The 18068-nt window shown below is 36.3% G+C and overlaps 2 protein-coding genes and 3 non-coding genes across 5 annotated transcripts; all 5 read right to left on the bottom strand.

Annotated features, from left to right (window-relative positions):
• Window positions 1-7997: 7997 nt before the first annotated feature.
• LOC127428886 (homeobox protein Nkx-6.1-like) lies at window positions 7998-11048 on the bottom strand. Its single transcript, XM_051677550.1, has 3 exons — window positions 10038-11048; window positions 9667-9839; window positions 7998-9052 (listed from the first exon to the last, which is right to left on the bottom strand). The coding sequence occupies exons 1-3, from the start codon at window positions 10585-10587 to the stop codon at window positions 8807-8809; spliced, it is 969 nt and encodes a 322-aa protein (XP_051533510.1). The 5' UTR covers window positions 10588-11048; the 3' UTR covers window positions 7998-8806.
• A 3670-nt stretch (window positions 11049-14718) lies between these two features.
• On the bottom strand, window positions 14719-17168 carry LOC127428892 (60S ribosomal protein L17-like). Its single transcript, XM_051677558.1, has 7 exons — window positions 17130-17168; window positions 16542-16591; window positions 16401-16441; window positions 15942-16076; window positions 15646-15744; window positions 15047-15238; window positions 14719-14799 (listed from the first exon to the last, which is right to left on the bottom strand). Exons 2-7 carry the CDS (start codon window positions 16579-16581, stop codon window positions 14752-14754), a joined length of 555 nt encoding a protein of 184 aa, XP_051533518.1. The 5' UTR covers window positions 16582-16591; window positions 17130-17168; the 3' UTR covers window positions 14719-14751.
• LOC127429420 (small nucleolar RNA SNORD58) lies at window positions 14915-14983 on the bottom strand. The gene has a single exon (XR_007895282.1). It is a non-coding gene; the product is annotated as a small nucleolar RNA SNORD58 (small nucleolar RNA).
• On the bottom strand, window positions 15829-15895 carry LOC127429418 (small nucleolar RNA SNORD58). The gene has a single exon (XR_007895280.1). It is a non-coding gene; the product is annotated as a small nucleolar RNA SNORD58 (small nucleolar RNA).
• LOC127429419 (small nucleolar RNA SNORD58) lies at window positions 16171-16241 on the bottom strand. Its single transcript, XR_007895281.1, has one exon. It is a non-coding gene; the product is annotated as a small nucleolar RNA SNORD58 (small nucleolar RNA).
• Window positions 17169-18068: the final 900 nt, after the last annotated feature.

The following is an 18068-nucleotide window of genomic DNA, read 5'->3' as shown; positions in this document are numbered from 1 at the left end:
TGAAATTAAGTGTGAATTGATCAATATTTCAGAATTTGAACATCTGCCTGATGTTGCTGTTGCTGGTTTTATTCACCTTCAGATACACATTGCGATGCTAAATATTATGTACACATGTGTATGTATATTTTTTAACTTAAAGACATGAACATCACTCTCACTCAGTTATTTACAGTCTACCAAAGTAGTTAACTATCGCTGCAAAGAACCACGTGCTTCTTGTATTATAAGTGGCCAGGTTCAAGTGGCCCACAGCAGTGTTTCTACAATGTGAACACGTAGTAGTATCATGTCTTAATCTATATAATTTTGAGTCACTTTCAAAAATATGACAATTTCAGACAAATGGCTCATCAAAGCCGGAGCTCATCAATGAAATTCACTCTGTTAGTTTAAACTTCCATATTTCAAAACTGAGATGCGCAGAGCAGAAGAATACCACCCAGAGCTGGGAAGAATATCATTTCCCTGTTCACTTTTTCATAATTTTTCATCAGACCCAATATTTAATGCTGTTAGCCAGAATGCACCGGCAGTCACAATGAAAAGCTTGTCAATGGCCGCATGTGTCAGACACACAGCTGCTATTGAGTGAGCTGTCTCTATAATGGAGTGACAAGTCTGGGGAGAGACACCCCCTGAAACACATTTGGGTAATATACCAGGGCAGTTCCTGTTTATCATGTGATACATTCACGGGCGGGCGCGGTACATTATGTGCATAATTCACTGCTTACATTTGTCAAAACATGGGTTTGTATGAGAGCTAATGATCCGCATTAAATTAATGACACCATAAAGGAGAAAAATCCACTGTTCACGCAGGCAAAACAGGATCCACTGGCCCTGCTAAAGCATTAAACTTATAAGGGGGTAATCAGGCCGTGAAAACACAACATTAAGCCAAACACAACACAGCAAACGGTGTGGGGAATGTACCATACTGACTATACTATGTACGGTTCATAAAACATTTTTTTTTTTTGTATAAATATTAGCAGCTAACCTCCTCACGTTTTGTGGTGTGAGTTACCCAAGAGGTTTCCAAAGACAAACAACAAAGTCCAAAAATTAAATTAAAGGTGCACTCAGTAATTTTTTGCTAATTGCTAAACTTTTAAGCAGAAACAAATGGTAATAGTAGATATTAGGCCTTGTAATTGGACACTTTCAACCACTCGATAATGATTCAAAATAACATATGCAGTAGATAATGTGTAATTTGTCATATTTATGTTCATGGTGCTAATGTTAATGCTAACACACTATATGTGGTCATAATATGCACCGGTTACCCTCTGTTGTTGTATTTTATGAGGAATTTGAAAAAACAGTCCATGCAAGAACATGAAAAAGGTTTTTATATTTGTTTTTTAAAGAACTCGGCATCAGTCTAACAGGGTTATGTCCAGAAGGTAACATCCGGGTTACCCAAAGTCTCACGAGAGCCGCATGCAACATTCACACACTGTGTTTATTGTGTCAAAATACTCACAGTCTCGAAAGTATAGCCACAAGACGTAAACAATATGTGAGTTAACATGACTTTAGCATAATAAAATCACTTACTAACCTTTTCTTTGTAAAGTTATATCCAATTTTTCAACTTTGTTGCCATGATGACGTAACGCCGTAAACCCTGTAATCCTGGTAAACGATTATTTAAACAACGTTGCAGCTCAAATAATACACACGTTTTAACAGAAGAATTAATGTAAGTGCTTTTATAAAATTATACGCTTCACATTTCTGCGTTTAAACCCTCCAAAAATCGACATAAACACAAATTTTATTGTGTGCACCTTTAATTCCGTGGATGTTAGCGTAAGAACATATAACATACACTTAAACTATTTATACATATCATTGCATCAACATACAAAACTGAATACATTTTTGCAATAATTTTATCAAATATTAATTTAATATAATATTTTTAATATAATTAAATTTGCGGTTGATCAAAGCTTTGGAGCAGGATGACATTAATCTCTGTCTCCACCAATAGCAAGAAGAACACCATCAGCTTATTCCTCTCTCTCTCTCTCTCTCTCTCTCTCTCTCTCTTTTTCCTGCCTAATGTCACTATTGCCGAATGATAAGAGAGGAGGCAGAGCCTCTTTACCACTTTAATTTCATAAAAAGATATAATGCATTCAGGGTGCACTTTATCACCTTTTTATTGTCTTTTTAATTCATCACACTAGTCCTCATTGTGTAAGCCATAACTTTTCTCCCAGTGTGTGAGGGCTATGCATTCTGCCACACAATACAGCCCTAAATGCATGTATAATAAGGCTTTGATTTCAGTGGCATGCTGGGTCTCCTCAGCCAGTCAGGGAGAAATCTATTACTCCACTGCCATTTTCCTAAGTGTTTGTACCCTACCATGACCCTGCTACTTTGTGTGTTGGTTTTTATTTTCCGAGTGCATGCTGTCCATATGTTACTCTAATAGTTGCTATAATTCTTGGGCAATAGGGCTCATGTTTTATTGGGAGTGAGTTAAAAAAGAGAGAGAGAAGAAAAAAGGACAAGACAAAAATGCATTTTAATAAAAAACCTCTTTAGCAATAGACTAATGGGCTGACATTGATGTATTTGCATAGAGATGAATTATCCTGGCCTGGCTTGACGTGACTTTTAAAATATGATTGAGGAGGTTATTATTGCTGCACTATGCTACGTGTTAGCACGTTATTTTAGCATGGCTAGTGCTAATAAAATGCAGAACTCTGGATTTGGCCGATGAGGGCCGTTATTCATGGCCTGAGCCGTCTGTTGAGGGTGCTTATTCTGTCATTATTTCCCCCCTACACCCCCACCACCGCAAGCATTGAATAAAATGCCAACAGTCCACTTTAAAAGGATAGTTCAAAAATTACAATTCTGTCATCATTTACTCACACTCACTCACTCATCTTCAGTTTATATTTAAAATAGAAACTGTTAGGAACAACATAAGGATGAACAAATGAAGATCATAATGTCATAATACATTAATAATACATTATTATATGATCATAATAATAATTTGTGGCATAATGTTGATTTACACATAAAATTATTTTGACTCATCCTTCCTTTTCCTAAAAGGCTTTTCCTCACTGTCGAGGTTACAGTGAGCCACTTACAATGGAAGTGAATGGGGCCAATTTTTGGAGGGTTTAAATGCAGAAATGTGCAGCTTATAATTTTATAAAAGCACTTAAATGAATTCTTCTGTTATTTGAGCTGTAAAGTTGTTTAAGTCATTGTTTACCAGGATTACATGGTTTTAAGCATTATGTCATCATGACAAGGAAGTTGTAAAATTGGATATAACTTTACACAGAAAAGGTTAGTAAGTGATTTTATGACACTAAAACCATGTTACCACGCATATTGTTTACGTCTTGTGGCTATAATTTTGATACATTGGGGTTTTTAACTTTTATGAATTGGCCCCATTCACTTCCATTGTAAGTGCCTCACTGGAACCCAGATTTGTGCTTTTTTTTAAAGAAAAGGAGGGACAAGTATGAATTAATTTTTGTGGTAATCAACATTATGTCACAAATGCTGTCGATTGAGCTGAACATATATTGAACTTTGTTTTTTTGAATAAGAATATAGCAAAGTTAATCTTTAATCAAATTAAATTCATTAATCAGGTAATCACATTTTGTCTTTATTTCTTTTCACAAATACAGACAATTTGTTACCAGTCTCATGTAGTTCACTATCTACACCAAACCACTACCACAAAAACTGTCTCCTCTATACACATTGTGAACCAGTGCTACCGTCAGATTATCTTAAATGTACTTATTTTAGGTTGTTTACCACAACCTGGATTTGTTTGTAAGCCACTGTGACTAGAGGCTTTGACAGATTATGAGAACATCATTAGAATAGATTACAGGAGATTATAAACACTAGAGTTTGCTCATACCACCCATGAACCATCAGCTCATGCAGAACAATATACCCAAAAGACCACACATCAACCTCCAATCAAAACCTCCACAATCACCCGAATCTTACCTAGGATTACATTCTAAATGCATTTTATATGCATTTATATTTGTGTATGCTCACTATCATTGTAACACGTGAGAGACAATACAATCTTTTTGTTATGGATAATAAAAGTACTGATTGTGCTTGTTATATAATCATTAGTAATTAAATGAAAGGGAAAATGAGAGCATAAAATAACAAAACCTTCCATGCATTTAATACCTCCCAGAAAACTCATTGCACTGTGACAATCAGTGAGACGGCTGCCGGTATATTCATAATAGGGGATCCCAAGGTGCTCTTTATCAGGACACTCCAAATGGTTGAGAAAGAGATAAGGCCTCAGGCACATGTAAGCCAGCATTCATTCCTTGCAGCTTCAGCCTCTTGTGACAGTCTTGAATGTAATCTCTTGTAGTACATGTTCAACTGAGAGCACATCAATGGGTTTCTTTATCCAAAACACACAGTATCAGCAAATTAGTCACTAAATGTCAAATGATATCTTACCAAATGCCATGGATGAAGATATCCATTGTCACTAGGAATCATGGAACTGCAATGGTGGAATATCTTTGTCAATCCTGTGTCTTTTTATGCATACAGAAAGGCTTGCAGGAGTGTATAAAATGAAAAACACCCATTTGACTTATTTGTAATTACAAGTGTGTGAATATGTTACTGTTTGGGTTCATATGCTCATAGAAAACAGGACACACTTACAATCTGGTGATAAACTGCACAGTCCAGGCATGCATGTCCTCTCAGGTAAGGGCTGTGGGAAGCAACTGTTAATTCTCAACTAATTAAACTCACTTCCAACAAGTGTCTGTTGGGAGAGCAGCACTGACCCAGGATCATGTGGCCAGCTGCAGCCCGAGCACTGTTCCCGGGACAGTGCAGTTACGGCACTAGATCAGCAGATGCTAACATTTCTCCCCTGAGGAACTAGACACCATGTTCACCATACCTGGACCACAGTGATGGATCATCATTCTACCCAGATCAGGGGAACCAGGTCTTTCTCACCTGCTTACATGCTCTGCCTTCATATCTTCATATCTTGCTGTCTACTCTTTGTTAAATGCATTTTAAATAATGCAAGTGAGTTGAAATTAACATGAAAATTGGTCCAAAATAAAATCTACAATAAAGTAAAGTGGCAATGGTTTTTGTTCATTAAATCATTGCATCTGATAGATAATCTAAATTTCTTCTGAAATGAAGAGGGGACATTTTAGAGGTTCTGTGTTAATATAGAACCACCACAACATTCACTCATAATAAGATAAACTATATTACTATTGACTATATTACATTTCAAGCTGATCATATAGAAAATATGATATACTTACTGTTACCATCATAGTCATTTAGTCTAGTTTATTACTGTTTGTTCATAAATATAGAATTGGCTTGTGGTGTAAATGTATGCTGGTTTTGTTGCAAAAGTGTTTAATAACATTAAAAGCACAACCCGATAAAATAAGTAAACCACTTTAAACCTAATGCCAGTAACACTGAGGAGAGTTTATGTTCATTAACTTGACATTACCCTATAATGCTTTAATCTGAAAAATAATAATAATAATAATAATAATAATAATAATAATAATACATCATCATCATCATACCAGTCTTATATGGCCAGTCTGGTCAATGTCACCCAGTTATTAGACTGGTCTAATACAGCTGGGCACTGCAAAGGTAGAGGACTTTTTAAGAGACAAGACTTATGTATTATTTGTCATTTACTTTTGTAAATAAATGGTCACTAAATCGTTCATTTTCACGAATTGCCAGTTGCCAATCCGCACTAATTATTTTGTATTAGCTCATTTTATGATGTCCTCAAATGAAATGGCCTTATACAGTAAGAGAGTTAATGAGCATATTCATGAATGTATTTTAGTGTGAAGCAATCAGAGATTAATTATTGCAGATGAGAGTTCATTAAGCTCTCACTCAACAGTAATTTGATACCTTATTGACATCAGGTCATTGGCCTACACATGTAGCCAAATAAGGATAGATTCATTAGAGTTTGACATGCTGAAGGAAATCGTCAGTGATTGAGCCTAGGATATAAGCAATGCAATAAAAACAAGACGAATTATTAAATGGATTTAGAAAATAATCAAAATAAATAAAAGGGTTCTCCAATTGAAAAAGTGCTCAATTTTCTGTTATTATTAAGTTATGTCAAATCCTGCAGGGTAACCGCCATCTGATATTTGCAACCACAGACGAAGACTGTACAATTACTAAAACCCAAAGGAAGTTTCAATCTTCGCGTTATTAAATTTTTGTATAAAACTAATGTATAGGTAAGTCATTATGTTTTGTTACACGTTGTAAATACATTTTTAATATTTTTGAGGAATATTGAAAACGAAACAATGCTGCTTATGATTTGGAGAAACTGCAAAACAATGCAAAACATGTGCTTATATATATATATATATATATATATATATATATATATATATATATATATATATATATATATATATATATATATATATATATCCATTCATGTTAGGTAAATATCGATTAGACCACTCCAAAAAAAACACCTTCTCACTAGCTGGAATAAGTTTGTTCTCCGTTTACGTCACGCAAATCTATTGTGTAGTTAGAGAATGGAAATACTTGTTTTAAACCGTGAATATTTGCTCAAAGAAATCTAATTCGAAAAGCTCAAAAATGTTCTTAGAACGCAATAATTACATCACAGAACCGCAACAGAATTCATTATGACGCACCAAATCATCAGATGTTTAGCAACTAATGTATTAAAAGTACTGACTTTAGAAATATCCTAATTGTCTTTATAATTGATAAGACTAATTTCATCATAACATTTGATTTGAACTACAGTTCTATTTGTAGGTTTGAGTCACACAGCATATTTCCAAGTACATGATACAGAGATTAAGTAAGTCGTTTTGTCAATTCGATCATTTCAGAGTAAAACTGCAAAACACTTTACTGCATGGCTATACCTCATGTGTTTACCACGTCATGTTATTAAAACAAAAGTTACTGTGCCATTTTAATGTCTTGTTTTGGCGAAAATGGACTCTCAAATTAAAATGTGATGTTTCCTTAATTGTGTCAAAAATTGTATTTAATCAAACGTGTAAAACAAAAGCTTATTAGAATGATTTCAATGTCCATATGTGGGTATTAGAAATGTGAATGAGATTTTTTAGTGTTTAGCTGTAGCCAGGCCTGTCAGAAGTAGAAAATGTAATCTAACAGAAAACGCTTGTCGCTTCCAAATACATGGTTCATTTAGGTTAGATAAACTGTGGAGAAGCACTGGACCCGCTGTCCTTCAAAACCTCCAAAATTTCAACAGCACAAAATATTTTCTAAAATTACAACTAGCCTACCAAGCATGGCGCATCATCTCCTCTCTCACCTTATAAATGAGATGTTCTGTAGGCTTGTTGAGAACAAATCGGTTGAGTGATTTCCAATTTCCAAAAAACACGGTGATCTAATCGCGCGAATCAGCTGACATATTGAAGCTGTGAGGCTTTTTTGCTTATTTCTAAAAAACTGAAGACAACCGAAAAATAGTTTCTTCTTTTATCATTGCCAGTTATGCCAATATGGCCTTTTCATCGGCATGTCGCAGTGATCGTCATAATTACGTCATAAAAAACCATAACTTCGCAGGTTAAGAGTGTCTTTCAGATGCATTAATTAATTAAAATACGTGTGACTATGAAATATCAAACGGAGAACATGTTAATACAATTACATCTAAAATATCAGAGTGTGTGATGAGACATTGCATTTAAAAAACTATTAATATAGGCTAAATATAATCATACTAATTATTATAATTACTATTATTTTGAATTGCATTTGAAAAACTCTAATAGTGCCCTAATAGTGTTGCTGACCAGAGTAAACTTCACCGAAGCCTCATATCATCTCACCGAAAACAATTTCAAAACGAATTGAAAGGTTTGTTGAAATTTATTGACAAAATATTAATATGCGATTTAATAAAAACAAAATAACATTTAACATTTTATTAAATAAAAGTGCAATACACACAAACCTGCAAGACGCATTTTGCAGGATTCAAACACTGTTACAAACTTAAAATACCATAAATTAATCATGGAGAAAAAAAAAAAAAAGAAAGAAAAAAACATTTAATGGAACATTCTAACATTGGGAAACGAACACTATGCATTATATTACAGATATATTGTTAGGTGTTTATTTACACTTTGTGGCCAGATCAATCCTTTGCCTGAGCCTTAATTTAGGCTATAACTGAAACTCAGATTTCTTTTCCCATTAGTGGTAAATTTTGTAATTTTTCTATATTTCCATTGTTGATTATTTTTAAGGATCAAAGGGCTGAGGCATCTTACATCCACTAAACTAATCTCAAGATGATAATCACCTATACAAATTCATGATATGAGTATGCAAATCACAAAGTCCAAATTAAAGATTAAACTGAAGCGGGGTGAACGAATTCTGCCATGTTTACAATTCAAAATATTTTACACATAAATATTCACAGTAATATAATTCCTATGCGATACAACTCACGCCGTTAATTTACAAAAAAGTACCGTTGTCTTTATGTTGAAGGTGTCTATTGCAGACACTGATGCACGTTCAGCTCCACCGACAGTGCATGCTCCTCTGATGTGCATCCTTCCACCAAAACCAGAGCTCAAACATGGTGAAACACAGTAGCCTACATTATTTTGACACTTCTTGAGGAATTTCGCCTCAAATGACTGACAACCCCTTGCCCGTTTCCGTTTTACGAGCTCTCGTTTTCCGACGTGTGAATAATAAGAGCTGAGTTTGGTTTGTGTTTTTTCAGTAACTGAGTTATTTTCTCATCGTCTGAGTTTGGGTCTAAAGGCTTGTTGTAGTCGTCATCATCGTCTTCGTTTTCCGAGGCCCCTTTCAGCCTTTCGGTCTCCGAATCTTGTTTTTTCTTCGCCGAAGCCATTTCTGCCGCGTGCCGTTTTCTCCATTTTGTTCTTCGATTTTGAAACCACACCTTTGCAATTAAAAATGAGATAAAACCTGGTTTAATCCACACAAGCTAGAAAGACAAGCTACTTATCTGGATAAAAAAAAAAAAAAAAAAAAAAAAACAGAATAGCATATGGGAGATAGGCTATCGGAAAATAACGTACATAAACATTTAGCGACCAATTGAAAAGGCATCCCAGTTATAACAGATTTCTTTTTTTTTTTTTTTTTTTTTTGTCATGGTCAAATTATAGCTTCAAGAGAAAACTCTTGAAATCTCTGTATTTGTCTAACCACCCTCACTGAATAAAAAAAAATAAAAAAAATGAGTGAGTAATATAAATTAAAAATAGAATCAAGTATGTACATTATTATAATATTGCAAAAATATATATATATATACTGCTTTAATAGCCATACATATTGAAAAGTGGAAATTTTCCACTTTTCACTTTAATCTGGATGAAAACAGGTATTTTTTTTTTTTTTTTTTTTTTTTTTTTTTTCAGGGCGATCCTACATCTAATTTCCGTTGTAGCACTTAATATAAATTAATGATGATGGAAAAAGTCAGTTACGGGTTTTTCCTTGTCATCGCCACTTAAGTAAAATATTAGGACTATTGAAGTGACGTCTTACCTTTACTTGGCTCTCTGTCATTCCTAAAGAGTAGGCCAACCGCGCTCTCTCTGGTCCAGCTAAATATTTCGTTTGCTCAAATGTTTTTTCCAGAGCGAAAATTTGCTGCCCGGAAAACGTTGGCCGTGTATGTTTCCTTTTCCCGTCTTTGTCCAACAGCACTGAGTTGTGATCTGTGGGAGCAAGGTTAAAATGTTAACTGCATTCTACCGTTACAGCCTATAGTTTTGGTTGTTATTATTACTATTAGGCTACTATTATTATCAAGTAATACATTGGATGAATAAAAAAAAAAGCCATGCTTAGACACAGGGCAGATGCGGAATTTGAAACTCTATTCAAGCTTTATGAAAGTTATATTGTCTACTTACGTGGTGAACATGCAAATCTGGCGTCTCTCCAGTGCGGGCTTTGCATAACTCCAGGCCAGAATATTGGAGTTCTGCCTGGAAGGTCTGTCAGAGGTTTCGGGTAGCGAGCCACCGCCACTGCAGCGGCACTTGGGCTGAAATACAGCCCGTGAGACGGTGGAGGACTCAGGCTGCTGAAACGGGGCAGTCCAGACAAGATTCCAGTGGGAGAAGATGCTGCGATGGCAGCCGCCGTTCCGGAGGAGACCACCGCGGGTCGACTGAGGATGTCGTTTATTCCGTGAGGTGTGGCGATCGCGCACTGATGGGGTGATACAAGAGTTGAAAGTCCATTTGACGTTTTGATCCCCGGGGAAGAAACGGGGATACCACCTGGATTTGGGGAGGTAGCGGTCGGTGAGGCGGAGGATGCTGGTCCAGTGGAAGATAAAGGATAGGCTGGGTAAAGTGGTGTCTTCATTTCGGTCATACTGTGTAAAGCAGCCAAAGGTGGGGTGTTGAGTAGGAAAGCGCTCTGGCGAGACCCGTCCATTTGCCCCACCGCTAACATAACCAATAAACTACAACTTTAACTAAATAATTCGCAAGAAGCAAAAGAACAGAGACCCGCGCGAAATGAAAATAAACGTCAAAAAGCTCAGTAGCGTAAAAAACAAAACAAAAAAAAAAACAATGAAATATTGGATGAGGAAAAAATTAAAATACCTTTCAATCTCAAGTGTTCAGACAAAATGTTGAGTAATTTCTCTAAAAATTCCGATTCAGTTGTACTGACGCTTCATACTCATCTCCTCTGGCAAAATCCATTCTCTTCTTTCAGATCTTGCAAATCGTGAAAATATGGCATGATAAAACAAAGCACAGTCCATTCAAAGAGGGAGAGAGAGAGAGCAGCCTATTCAGGCTTTTGAAATCTATAAATAAAAAGCTAGTCTTTCTGAGTAGTTCACATGAAGATCTGGAAGATAATAAAACATTTTCATCAACCTGCTGTCTTTTGCAGCAAAAAGTCAAAACTTCGCGAGTGTGTCTGAGAAAGTAGAGGGGCTCATTGCGATGTGATTGGGTAAACCCAGTAGTGACGTGCCTGTGTCAGCTGAGTGTCTGAACTGAATTTAGGAGTCTGTCCTCATTGGTTCTCTATCACCGCTTTAATTTGCACATTAAAAGAGCTGCTATCCGACCCACTATTAAATACTAAAAGGTGACAAAATCAATCGAGTCAATTTGAGATCTATTTCTTAAATAAAGGGCCATCTGCAGGTGCTGGTGGTCATGTGAGCCATTCGGATATTTTATGAGCTTTTAAAGCCTCTGTGAACAGGGCTTAAACACTCATTGGAGTTTGGAGATATATCAGCATACAATCACAGAATTATGAAGTTCGGGAAAAAAAACACACTTTTATTTCACCTCGGCTATAGTACATACATGTACATAGTACATCTTTTTTCTTTTTTTTAGAAATTTTTTCCAAGAGTAGCCTATATCTCCGTGGACCAAAACGTTTCCATCTTCATCTTTCACATTTTTAGCAACTTAGCCTACTCTGCCTGAGATATTGCTCAGATATTTATTTAGAGCACAAGGCAATATTGTATTAACTGTGGTTTCTTCTGAATAAATTAATTGCAAGCATTTGAAACGTCAGTAACAATGCTAGCACTGAGTTTCAGTCTTAAAGTTTCACAATTATAAGACGGACACAGAAAGCTATAGCAATAAATCTGGACTAACTAATTTACTACTCTGACGATTCAACAACAGTTTATTTAATTAATGAAAAAGAGAGCCGGCTTTGGAGATACTCGGTGACAAAGTTGTGCAAGGCAACTAAAAAGAAACTAATTTATTTTATTTTTTATTTATTTATTTTTTGCGTTTCCTTTTATCCGCTGTCCTAATCTTTTTAAAATGAAACCACCAGTTTGTAGCCAAATAGAAATTGTTGCGGCACCTTGTGGTCAATGAGTGAAATAACTTAAGGGGCGGTCACACTACACTTCGCGCTCCATTCAAACGCATCCGAATGCAGCAGAGCTGACACGTAAGCTCATGCGAAAAAATTCCTTACTACGCTGCGTACCAAAGTTCCGTGAATTCGCACAAGAGGACGCGTGACCAATAGGAAACCGAAACGTCACACGCTGACCTCTTGGCTCAATTCATAGGATACACATTTCAAAGCAGGAGTATTTATCGTTGCAGGAAAGTGGGTACACAATATACTGTATTTTAACATTTTTTTTTATAAAAGATTATTTGTTATTTGTGATTCATTATTTACTTATACCAGAAGCACTCCCGCGCGACATATCCTGGTGCGTAGCGTTGTCCGAAAAAAATCGTGTTCTCAAAGCCTAGGACCACCCCTTTATACTAGGGTGTGGCAACTCTAAATTCGCAAGTAATTTAAAGGGATAGTTCACCCAAAAATGAAAATTCTCTCATCAGTTACTCACCCTCATGACATTCCAGATGTGTATAACATTCTTTCTTCGGCTGAACACAAACGAAGATTTTTATAAGAATATCTCAGCTTTGTTGGTCCTTAGAATGCAAGTGAATGGTGACCAGAAATTTAAAGCTCCAGAAATCACATAAAGGCACATAAAAGTAATCCATACGACTTCAGTGGTTAAATCCATGTCTTCAGAAGGTATATGATAGGTGTGGATGAGAAACAGATCAACATTTAAGTCATTTTTTACTATCAATCTCCACTTTCACTTTCTTTCACATTTTGAAAGTGAAAGTGGAGATTTACACAAAAAAAAAAAAAAAAAAAAAGCATCATATTAAAATATAGTTATTGTGAGCCTACTTTGAGCATTCTTCTTAAATCTATTCACCCCAGGGGCCTGGGTAGCTCAGCAACTACCAGTCTCAAGTTCGAATCCTGGGCGTGCTGAGTGACTCCAGCCAGGTCTCCTAAGCAACCAAATTGGCCCGGTTGCTAATGAGGGTAGAGTCACATGGGGTAACCTCCTCGTGGTCGTTATAATGTGGTTTGCTCTTGGTGGGGCACGTGGCGAGTTGTGCTTGGATGCCAAGGTGGATGGCGTGAACCCTCACAAGCACTGTCTCCGTGGTAATGCGCTCAACAAGCCATGCGATAAGATGCACGGACTGATGGTCTCAGTTGCTGAGGCATTTTTATGTATTGAGGATTGAGGTGAGTCACTACTCCACCACGAGGACTTAGAGCGCATTGGGAATTCCAAATTGGGGAGAAAAAGGGGAGAATTAAAAAAAAAAAAAAAAATTATACATACATACATATATATATATATATATATATATATATATATACACACACACACACACACACACACACATTTTTATGGGGGCCTTTAGACCCTGCAACAGGGGGGCTTTTATTTTTACCCCAAATACAGTTCTTTCACTTATTGGACAATTTTCAAAAAACGTTTAATCACCTAGAACAAAAACAAAAAATATAATGCGGTCTCAAAATAAATATGGTAATTTCAGGGATTTTCATTAGTTACATTTGCAACATTTTAAAAACGATTCAATTATAAGATCGAATTACATCATAAGCAACCTTTGGACATTTTACACAATGATTCATGGGATCAGGAATATTCTACAGTTTATAGTAAAAAACAAGTGTTTAGGAAAGTGATGTGTCAAATATGCCTTTTACCCCGGGGGGGGGGGGGGCCATCAGCTCAATTCATCAGAAATTTTCAAAAATGTTGAGGGTTAACAGTTAGAAACATATGAACTCATAAAGAGTACGTATTAAATAGCCTATATTTCCGAGTCAACTGTCACAATTATTTCATTGAAGTTAGTAAGCTAAAGTAACATGTAGTGGTTCATTAAATTGATCATTAAAAAAAAGAAAAAATTTGCCCTCATTAAAGCATTGGGCCATAACTTAAAAGATTGTTGGTTTAAAACTGAATCCCTCCTTACCATCAGACACATGCGCACTTTGCGGATCTGGAAAGATTTACAGTACCACACTGCTCTCTAGTGGTGATTTTAGGGTAATGTCCTCTAGCTCTGACCGTGCAGATGTTGAGGATTGTTCAAAGATGTGTTTCAGAAATAACTGTTGCCAGTTTATATATATATATATATATATATATATATAGCTATAGCTAATCCCATTACAACCAAAATAATCAAAATATGGACCAACTACATATTTAGGTGCAAAATAACAATTCTTGGGGAGGAGTAAAGTACACCTCAAACTTGTCTAGTTCATATGCTTGATATAATACACTCAATCTTCTGACTTTTTGTTCACATCACACTGGGCCTTACCATGCAGCTTTCATAGCTAGTGGTATGATGTCAAAATGTGTTTTAACCAAAGACTTAAGTATTTAATTTCTGCACTGCCAAACAATTACAAAAATAAACAGATTTCACAGCTTTCTGAATAACCAGACAACAGATCTCAACCATAAAGCCTGCTAGATTTTTTTTATTTTTTGGCAGGTCAAAAGTGTTATCATATTAAACACCTCACAGGTAGAAATGTTAACTGCAGTAATTTAAGTTCTGTGTTTTAATGACACAGAATCTCTCTCTTCAATTACTTTACCAAGTAACTGAACCACAAGTTTGGCATCTTGCCTGAAGATGTCTTGCATATCAATAACAGAATATACACACACACACAAAAAAAAGAACAGAGTCATTGTGTAGAACGAATATTGGACTTTATTTACATTTACTCCCGTGCCATAAGCTTCTGCTTCTTCAGTTTCTTCTGGGAAACCTGCAAAGAAAGCAACCAATGGTTATGCATTCACCAGATACAGATACCAAAACATCAAGTCCCCTAGACAACTGTTTCTCAAATCCAGGTTCTAGAGAACTCAAACACTGACATGGCTGCTCAGCAAAACATTCAGTTCTTTTCATTATCAATTCAAAGGTGTCCTAAGTTGTCATCATTACAGCCAAGCATACAGTCTAACAACCAATTATAAACATTTAAATCAGAAGGACATATGCAATCATACCTTTTTCTTCTGAGACACCTCCTCCTCTGGTTTGGGAACAATCTGCTCCTTCTCAGTGAGGATCATTTCGATGTGGCATGGGGAGCTCATGTAGGGGTTGATGCGTCCATGTGCACGGTAAGTGCGCCTCCGCATCTTTGGGGCCTTGTTTACCTGGATGTGCTCAATGACCAGAGAGTCCACATCCAAACCCTATAGGGTGACAACGTGGGATGAATCCAAAATCAGAACCCTTTCAGTAGTAAATGCTGTATTCATTCAGGCTAATACAAAGGGGAAGTTAATCCAAAAATTTAAATAGTCACCATTTGCTCACCCTCATGCTGTTACAAACCTGTATGCACTTTATGGAACAAAAAATGTGGTGTTATGTAAAATGTTTCTCAGTCACCGTTCACATATGGGAAAAAAGATGAAATGGAAAGTGAATGTTGACTAAGGCTGTCAGTCCCCAACAATCTCATACAGGTTTGGAACATGACATTAAGAGAATGACCATTAACATTTTTTGATGAAACATCTCCAAGACTCATTGATAGAATCTATTAGCCCAAGATAAAAATGATTCATGCACAGTGCAGCCATTCATACAGCAGTACCTTGAGCTCAGCGTTGCTTTCTGCGTTCTTCAGCATGTGGAGAAGGAACTCTGCGCTTTTCTTGGGCCAGCGCCCCTGAGTCCAGCCATGCTGTTTGGCCTAAACGAGGAAAATAAAGAAATAACATGTAAGCTAGAGGCTTATGGCTTAAAACTTAATTTGAGCATTATAATTGAACTACATGTTACTCAGACTCAGTGGTGTTTTCATGTTCAATTCCAAAGGTGTCCTAAGATTGTCATCAAAGCAACATGGACAGAATGGCTTGTAAAAGCCTGTTTCAAGGAAATACTCGCCTGAGCACAACGACCAACACCACCATTGTAACGACGGAAAGGAACACATTGGTGCTTGACCATAACATCCTTCAGGTACTTGTTAGCCTTACGGATGTGCATGCCTTTGATGGCCTGAGCGGTCTCACGGGTGTTCTGAGGGGAACACACAAAACAAAAATTGACAAAAGCTCCTTAACAGGGCAGTTTCAGGTACATGTTTCAAACAGCGCAAAACGTATAGATTGTGGCTACTCAGAAAATAACGCATGATTTGTTTCATGTTTAATCCAAAGGTGTCCTAAATTGTCATCATTGCAGCCACATTGTCCACACTAGTTCTGTTCAGGTATTGCAGCTATGAATAATCTGTTATCATGCAGTTGTCTTTACAAATACAAGTTGTCCTATAAAGACACTGTAAATACCAGCACACATCAGGCACAATTAGTGTTACTTATTTAACAGGTTAAACCTTACCTTGAAGTGAACACGAAGGTTGGAGCCCCTCGACTTGCATGCTGTAAAAGACAGACTGTTACTTAACATCTGAACAATATGGCATTAATAAAAAAATAAAATAATAATAATAATACATCTAAAAAGCAGCATTCGACTCACATTTAGTCGGGTTCTCTGGGTCGAGAGAGTAGCGGACCATTTTTGCAGATCTGCAGAGACAATATGATAAAATTGCGTTAGAAAGACATGAAAAATAAAGCCCACGCTTAGAGAACAGAGAACAATTCTTTGAGAAGACTCTACACAAAACGACCCTTTACTACATAAACACCATGTGGACCGCACGAGATGAGACGCCTAGATAAAAACAGGAGACAACTTGACATTATCAGGTTTGGCTGTAAATTGTGCCCAGATTTTTATTTATAAATAAACCAAAAACCTTACAAATAAGAATACAGTGTTGATGCTTGACCTCGGAACCTCTCGAGCACGTGCGGTTAAACTTTTCTAAACGGTGATGCCGTCTATTGCGGAGACCAGAAAATGGCAGCGCACTGTCTATCAATGAACAAGTGACAAAATATAGCGATTCTGTGCTTTGTGACGGGCCATATTCTCAAGGCACATTAAATACCGTTAAAACAAACATCTAGATCTGTTGTTGCGAGATAAAAGCATATGATTAAGTGGATTCAAAGGGGATATTTTGATCATTGCTGCAGTAGGATTCCGACAGACACTTACGTTCTCTGGCCGCGGAAGGGAAGAGGAAGTCAAAGGCATTCTGGGAGAAGAAATCCGTTTCAGCTTCTTCGTGGCGGGCATCTGCAGAAATAAGCGATAAAGTGATGGCGCCGCACAGTGGCTCAGGAGTTTAAAGTTGAAAGGCGCGAAAGGCCTATACTGGGTTCCAGATTCAAGGTTCAAGGTTCATTATGCCATAAAAGAATTTATGGCATAATGTTGATTACGACAACATTTATTTCAACTTGTCCCTTCTATTCTTTAAAAAAAAAAAAAAAAACAAAAAGCAAAAATCTGGGTTCCAGTGAGGCACTTACAATGGAAGTGAATGGGGGCCGGCCAATGCGTAAACATTAAAATACTCACTGTTTCAAAACTATGGTCAGAAGACGTAAACAATAGTGTGATAAAATCGCTAAATAACCTTTTCTGTGTAAAGTTATAGCCAATTTTACAACTTCGTTGTCATGAAACCTTGTAATCCCGGTAAATGACGATTTCAACAACTTTACAGCTCATATAACACACAAGTTTTAAAAGAAGCATTAATGTTAGTGATATTATAAAATTAGATGCTTTAAATTTTGCCTTTAAAAACTCTAAAAATTTGTCCCCATTCACTTCCATTGTACCTTACTCTAGTTTTGATTTATTTATTTTTTTAATCTTTTTTTTCTTTCTTTTTTTTTTTTTTAAGAAAAGGAGGGACGAGCCGAAATTATTTATTTATTTGGAATAAACATTATCCCACAAATGTTATAGACTGATCTTAACTTGCAATGACCCCAGCATATTTCTTTAACAGCGGTTAATGTTATATGTAAACCTAAATGTTAAGTTTAACGTTTTATCCAGTATACAAATTGATTTTTCTTACTAACCAATACTTATACAATACTACAGTGTTTCTCAGTCGCTTTGGCTCAATTCTCGAATGAG

The sequence above is a fragment of the Myxocyprinus asiaticus genome, chromosome 38, assembly GCF_019703515.2.
Source record: "Myxocyprinus asiaticus isolate MX2 ecotype Aquarium Trade chromosome 38, UBuf_Myxa_2, whole genome shotgun sequence".
Taxonomy (NCBI): Eukaryota; Metazoa; Chordata; class Actinopteri; order Cypriniformes; family Catostomidae; genus Myxocyprinus; species Myxocyprinus asiaticus.
The sequence above is the reverse complement of the archived record's forward strand: the minus strand, read 5'-3'. Positions and strand labels throughout refer to the sequence as shown.